The sequence below is a fragment of the Oryzias melastigma genome, linkage group LG5 (assembly GCF_002922805.2).
Source record: "Oryzias melastigma strain HK-1 linkage group LG5, ASM292280v2, whole genome shotgun sequence".
In the NCBI taxonomy this organism is placed as follows: Eukaryota; Metazoa; Chordata; class Actinopteri; order Beloniformes; family Adrianichthyidae; genus Oryzias; species Oryzias melastigma.
The window spans coordinates 29,390,598-29,396,602 of NC_050516.1; the positions used below are offsets into that span (position 1 = coordinate 29,390,598).

A 6,005-nucleotide genomic window follows, 5' to 3' on the forward strand; every position below is an offset into this window, starting at 1 on the left:
TGCGTTTCTCATTTGTGCTAAATAAAAATAAATAAATAATGTGATTTGTGGAAATAATTCAAGTTTTTTGCTAAATTTTGTATATTTTGTTAATAAAATAAAACGTTAAATAAAAAAAATTAGAAAAATAGTTTTTTATGGGGGGGGGGGTGATCTTATATAATTATTATCTGGTTATTATCACCAGACATGCTCTAAATAAAAATGTAAGCTTTATTTTGAAAACCCCCCTCTCCTCTCGTAAGCATACATTTATATCAACTTTAAAGTAAATAAATGCACCATACTAATAAAGATATAATGCTTTTGTATCAGAAATATACTTTAGTTGCGGTTTAAGTCAAATTTGGGGGATTATGCAAAAGTAAATCAATGTTTCGACGCTGTTTCACTCTTGTGGCTGTTTTCTATTGGCGCAGAGGCGCTGAATGCCACGAATTGCAAAACCGAGATTGACAGCTGAACAACCAATAGCCGACTGGACCCGCCTCTTGTTTCTGATTACGACACATAAATGTAACCAATCAGCTTTCAGGAGCTGGGAGGGGCCGCTTTGTTGACAGGAACTGTGTGGAACAGAAATACCATCAACTCCTTGTAATTTAGACCGATACAGCCTTGGTTCTGGGACCTCTTGGAGGTACGTGGACCTGAATTATGCGTTTAAAGCTCGACGTGGGGCAAACATGCAATGGAGGTCGCTAGTAATTGGGTTGGTCGTGTTGAGACTTTCTGTTAGCTGCGTCCTGTGGCTAGCTTTCGGATTGGGACCGAACCTTAGCTTGGGTTTCAACTTCCATTTGAATTTTAACTTGCACAAACTAGACCTGCTGTTCAGGGAGGATAAAGACACCGAGTCAAAGGATAACTCCTGGTCTCAGCGAATCCACGGCCCCAAGTATGAGGAGACGGCGACCACCTGCGCCAAGGCTGGAGGAGAGCAGACCTCCAAGAAGAAGAAGTCTTATCTCCGGCTGTTCGATGGCAGTAAGGACGAGTACGCCCGGAGATACAGCGCCTTCCCGGACGCGCTCAAAAGCCAAATGAAAGAAATGGCCAGAGAAATGTTTTATTTCGGATACGACAATTACATGAAATATGCCTTTCCGGAGGACGAGCTGAATCCCATTGACTGTGAGGGGAGAGGTCCAGACGTGCTGAACCCGTGAGTGTCCCTCAGCTGGCCGCACCTGACACCGCGGGACTGTCGCTTACCTGAACCGCTTTATGAAAGCTGCGGTTTGCATGTAGTTTGTAGTCAAAGTAGGTTCCGGTGCACTGTGACAGATCTGCCACCCTTCTGTTTTTATTGACAGATCAGGATTCACTGATATCTTGTGTACACTAGACCTAAAGTGGGTCAGATTTTATTACAAAACAGAGTGGAATTAACTTATTTTAACATTTAGATGAGTTGATTTTAGTTTTTTCATCCAAAGAATCCAAGTTGCCTAAGTGGAGATCTTTAAATTTGTAGAGAAACTCAAACTAAAGTGTGGCCTATAAAAAAAATAGGGGGGAAAAATGCTGAAACTTAGTTATTTATGTTTCCCGGTAACATACCGTATTTTCCAGAGTATAAGTCGCAGTTTTTTTGATAGTTTAGTCAGGGGTGCGACTTTGACTCAGGAATGACTTATTTGTGTTTTTGTTTTTTAGACATAAATAGGCTCATATTGTTATATTCAAAGTAAACAGCGGTTGTTTCCTCTAACAACCACTAGAGGGCACAGCATCCGAAGTATTATCGACAGCAGACGAAGAAGTGTCGTCCAAAACAAACATGGAAGAGAATCGGATTGTTTTCCTCTTAAATTGAATTTTTTTCTTAAACAGATCAAAAGATTATTAATTCTTGTATTTATTTATTTACTTATTTTTTAAGCTACGCTGATCTTGGCAGATTTATTCTGAAACGTCAGACTTTTCTTCTAAAAGTACAACTTCTACTCAGGAGCGACTAATTTGTGGAGTTTTTTTCTTGTTTTTTTTTTAGACATAAATAGGTTTATATATTTGTTATTTTCCCAATAAACACCGGTTGAATTTTAGCAGTTGTTTCCTTAAACAACCACTAGAGGGCGCTGAATCCAAAGTATTTGCTTTTGACAGTGGCAGAAGAAGTATCAATTAAAACAAACATGGAAGAGAATCTAATTGGTTTCCTCTCAAATTTTGATATTTTTTCTGATACAGATCAAAAGATTGATATTCTTTCATTTATTTATTTTTTAAGCTATGCTGATCTTGCCGTATCTGTTTAGACTTTTCTCCCAAAAGTGCGACTTATACTCCAGAGCGACTCATAAATGGTTTTCTTTTTCTTGATTAGACATTTTTTTGCTTTTGCGACTTATACTCCAGAAAATATGATATAAATTGAAAATTAAGCTTAAAATTGCACTTCGATGTACTTCTTTATTCAAATTGATGTGAATGAGAACTAGACAAAAGAAAGCAGTAGGTAAAAGCTTGTAGCAGTGACGTAGAGCCTTCTACGGCAAGCCACAAGCTCCATTCTCTGCTCCATTCTGATGCATCCACTTCCATGAAGGTCTTTGTTTTCCTCGTTTAAAATGACATCTGGCTCAAGACTGTAGGGATGGATAGTTCTGATATTCCCCTCCATTTTTGTTGCACCGGTAATGTTAGCTTGGTGTTGTTAGGGGCTATAAGCTAGTGCAGAGGTCAACAGTAAAAGAGCCATTTGGGCTTGTTTTCTACTGATCAAAACCTGGTAGGAGCCGCAAAGTCTTATTTTGATGCTGCTGTGCATTCATTACAATGTATGTTTTTATAGAATAAAGTTGAATTATGTTTTTTTTTCTGGCAAAAGGCTTAAAAATAATATAATAAAAGCAGAAATATAAAGAGAAACTAGCATTTTCTCAAAATGTGAAATAATTTTTTATGTTTCCTTTCAAAATAAAAGACACCTTGTTGCAAACCGGATCATAACAGTGTAGCTCTGGAAAGTACAAGATAATATTCATAAAATGTCAGACTTTTTAACTTAAATTAATTGTTTAGTATTTGAAATTTGTGTATTCTAGAAAAAAAAAGTGTAAATAAGACCTCTTTAAGTCATCGGGAACATAAAAATCTTAACTTTAAGGAGCACCTCAGTCATAAATGTATACATTTATTTAATCTAAATAAAACAAAACTATTGTTTTATTTTTCTTTAGCCAGAGAGCCACAATGGAGAGGTAAATGAGCCACAAGTAGCTCCGGAGCCGCAGGTTGCAGAACCCTAAATTAGTGGGAGAGAATGTAATCAAAGGGATGATGGGAAATAGGACAAGGCTTATTCCTTACTAATGGTCCCGCCCACAATTCAGAGATAAATTTTTAATGCCTCTCTGCAGAAACTATGTCTAAAAAAACAACACCTTTTTCTTAAATTTTGACTAAAAATGTACAAACTTTGTTTCTATAAAATAAAAATCGACTAGATTTCCAAACACATTTCATGTCCTCTCACCAAATCTGACTCAGAACTCAGTTCACGTCACACAGATTTCCAGCATTAAGCGCTGACATTGGAAGGAGAGTCCACACAGACGTGCAGCTCTCTGGAAAGCCATCCTGATCTGGTTGTTTGATATCAGGGTGTGCACGCCGTAGTCACGCCTTTGTGCTGCTTACACTCTTGGTACTCTCATCTCTATGAGTCTAGAAATCCTCGACATGTGAGCCTTCAGGAGGTTTAATGTCTTTGTTGAGGGTGGTTCCCATCGTTCTGTCAGAGCCGGTCCCACCCTGAGAGGCACAATATGCGTTACAAGACAATGACAGGAATTTGTAGAATTTTTCCTTTTATGCCGGTTGAGTCAGTTTTTCTCTTTTCAGATCAAACATCAACATAAATGACGTTTTGGGGAACTACTCTCTGACCCTCATCGACGCCTTGGACACCCTCCTGGTAACGTCTCTGCGCTTCATTTCTTGTTTGGTTTATTTTTGCAGAATCCTCAGCTCAGCTGACTCTCTTCCGGTGTTTGGTCTCATGCAGGTGCTGGGGAATGTGTCGGAGTTCCAGAGAGCTGTCAAACTGGTTATAGACACCGTCTCGTTTGACAAAGACTCGACGGTGCAAGTTTTTGAGGCAAACATCAGGTACGCATCTCAAGAAGAACATTACACTTTGTGTAGAAACAGTCCTTCGCTTTGGCGGTTCAGGTTTCCACGGCGTGCGTTAAAACTCTTCATCGGGTTTGTTGTGTTTTGTCCACACAATTTACTCTTCTGGATTCACACTTGATAAATTAAAAAAAATCAGACAATAAAAATGACGAAAAAATTTCTCTATGGCATTTTTTTGTTCAAAAGCTGCACATATAAAATGTACCCAGTAAAACATTGTGATTAATCACAACACAAAAGTCTGATTAATTTTATAATCAATTAATTAAATCGATTAATTAAAAACAAATCTTCTGCATGTACAGTTTTGTGTGTTATTTGCAGATAATAAATTGTTAGCAAATAATGTAAGAAAAATTTAATCGCGATTAATTTTTTTCAGGTTTGCGATTAATTAGTTAAATCTTTTTTTTTATTGATTCCCAATCCTATTTATTTATTTATAATCTGATTCAGAAGAAAGTTTTATTTTGGAAACCTCCTGGATTCTCTCCATCACATCCGACTCATTCTTGACTGAAGTTGTTCTTTCATGTGATAAAAATAAATTTACTATTTTCTTAAACCAGATTTTCCAAACCAATTTGGAAAGTTTATTTTGCAGAAAAGAGCCAACAAGGAAACAGAAGAAGATAATTTGACTTAAAAAAAAAAATAATTTAATAGACAAAAAAACAGGGTGAATGCTGAAGATGCTGCTAATAAAGTTGCTCAAACTGTGGAATCCTATGGAGTATATGCAGAAAATACCAGATTTAGTGGCCTTTATACTTTTTTTGTGTTGTACCCCACCTTAAAAGTCGGATAAGGCTGAAATAGGTGTCTGATGGTTTTTTGTTTTGTTTTTCCACTTCCACTTTAATGGGAATATCTGTACAACATTTTAATGGTTCTTACACAACATTTTGTTTGAAGCTGCTTTACAGATGAAAATAATTTTTTTCTAAAAAGTTGAGGGAAACTGGAAGCAAAAAAAAAAAAAATAGTCAGAGATCCACTTAACCCTCAGACAAGCCTGTTCATGAAAAGATTATTTGACCTTAAACTGATCCGTTGGCTTATTGATTATATTTAGAAAATATCAGTTTTATCTTTTTATTTTGTCTTTTTACTTTTTTTGTATTGCATCCCACTTTAAAAGTCAGATAAGACTGAAGTTGGCCTCTGATTTTTACAAATAAAGTTTAAAGCTGCTGCAGATATTTTAGAAATGATGATGAACTTGATTCTAAAAAAGTTAAGGAAAATTGGAGGCAAAAAAAAAAGTCAGACGCCCACTTTAACCTCAGACCAACACATGAAAATACTGTCCCACTTTAAACTAGGAGGCAAAAAAAGCAAAAAACAAGACTTTTGATTATATATCTCAATTTTACAGAACTCAATGACTAGAGATTAAAGATCAAATCTGTCGCCCATCTCTGCAGGATTCTGGGAAGCCTCATCTCAGCACACATTCTCCTGACTGACCCAAAGCAACCGTTTGGACAGGTGAGCTTTGAAGGTTATGATAATGAGCTGCTGCACTTGGCCCATGACCTGGCCGTCCGCCTGCTGCCTGCCTTCGAGCACACCGACACCGGCATTCCCTACCCCAGGGTAAGTGAGCTTTTGGTCATCAAAAAGTGGTAAAAATCCACCTGTGTATTGAGTGCGCCATGATCACAGGTGAACCTGAAGACTGGCGTTCCTCCTGACAGCATCAATGAGACGTGCACAGCAGGAGCGGGGTCTCTGCTGGTGGAGTTTGGGATTTTGAGCCGTTTGATTGGAGACTCGACGTTCGAATGGGTAGCGAGACGAGCGGTCAGAGCTCTGTGGAGTCTACGAAGCAACGAGACGGGTCTGCTGGGTGAGTT

The 6,005-nt window shown here is 37.8% G+C and overlaps 1 protein-coding gene across 2 annotated transcripts in view; it reads left to right on the plus strand.

The window, feature by feature from the left end:
• The first annotated feature begins 543 nt into the window (after positions 1 to 543).
• Positions 544 to 6,005, plus strand: part of edem1 (ER degradation enhancer, mannosidase alpha-like 1) — a 14,945-nt gene continuing 9,483 nt past the window's right edge. Inside the window, exons 1-5 of one of the 2 annotated variants that reach the window (XM_024270965.2) lie at positions 544 to 1,165; positions 3,853 to 3,925; positions 4,016 to 4,119; positions 5,574 to 5,745; positions 5,815 to 5,998. In XM_024270965.2, coding sequence (XP_024126733.1) covers positions 687 to 1,165; positions 3,853 to 3,925; positions 4,016 to 4,119; positions 5,574 to 5,745; positions 5,815 to 5,998 — 1,012 coding nt within the window. In that variant the 5' untranslated portion in view covers positions 544 to 686. The remainder of the gene's footprint in view (positions 1,166 to 3,852; positions 3,926 to 4,015; positions 4,120 to 5,573; positions 5,746 to 5,814; positions 5,999 to 6,005) is intronic. The other variant, XM_024270966.2, reaches the window with a different exon arrangement.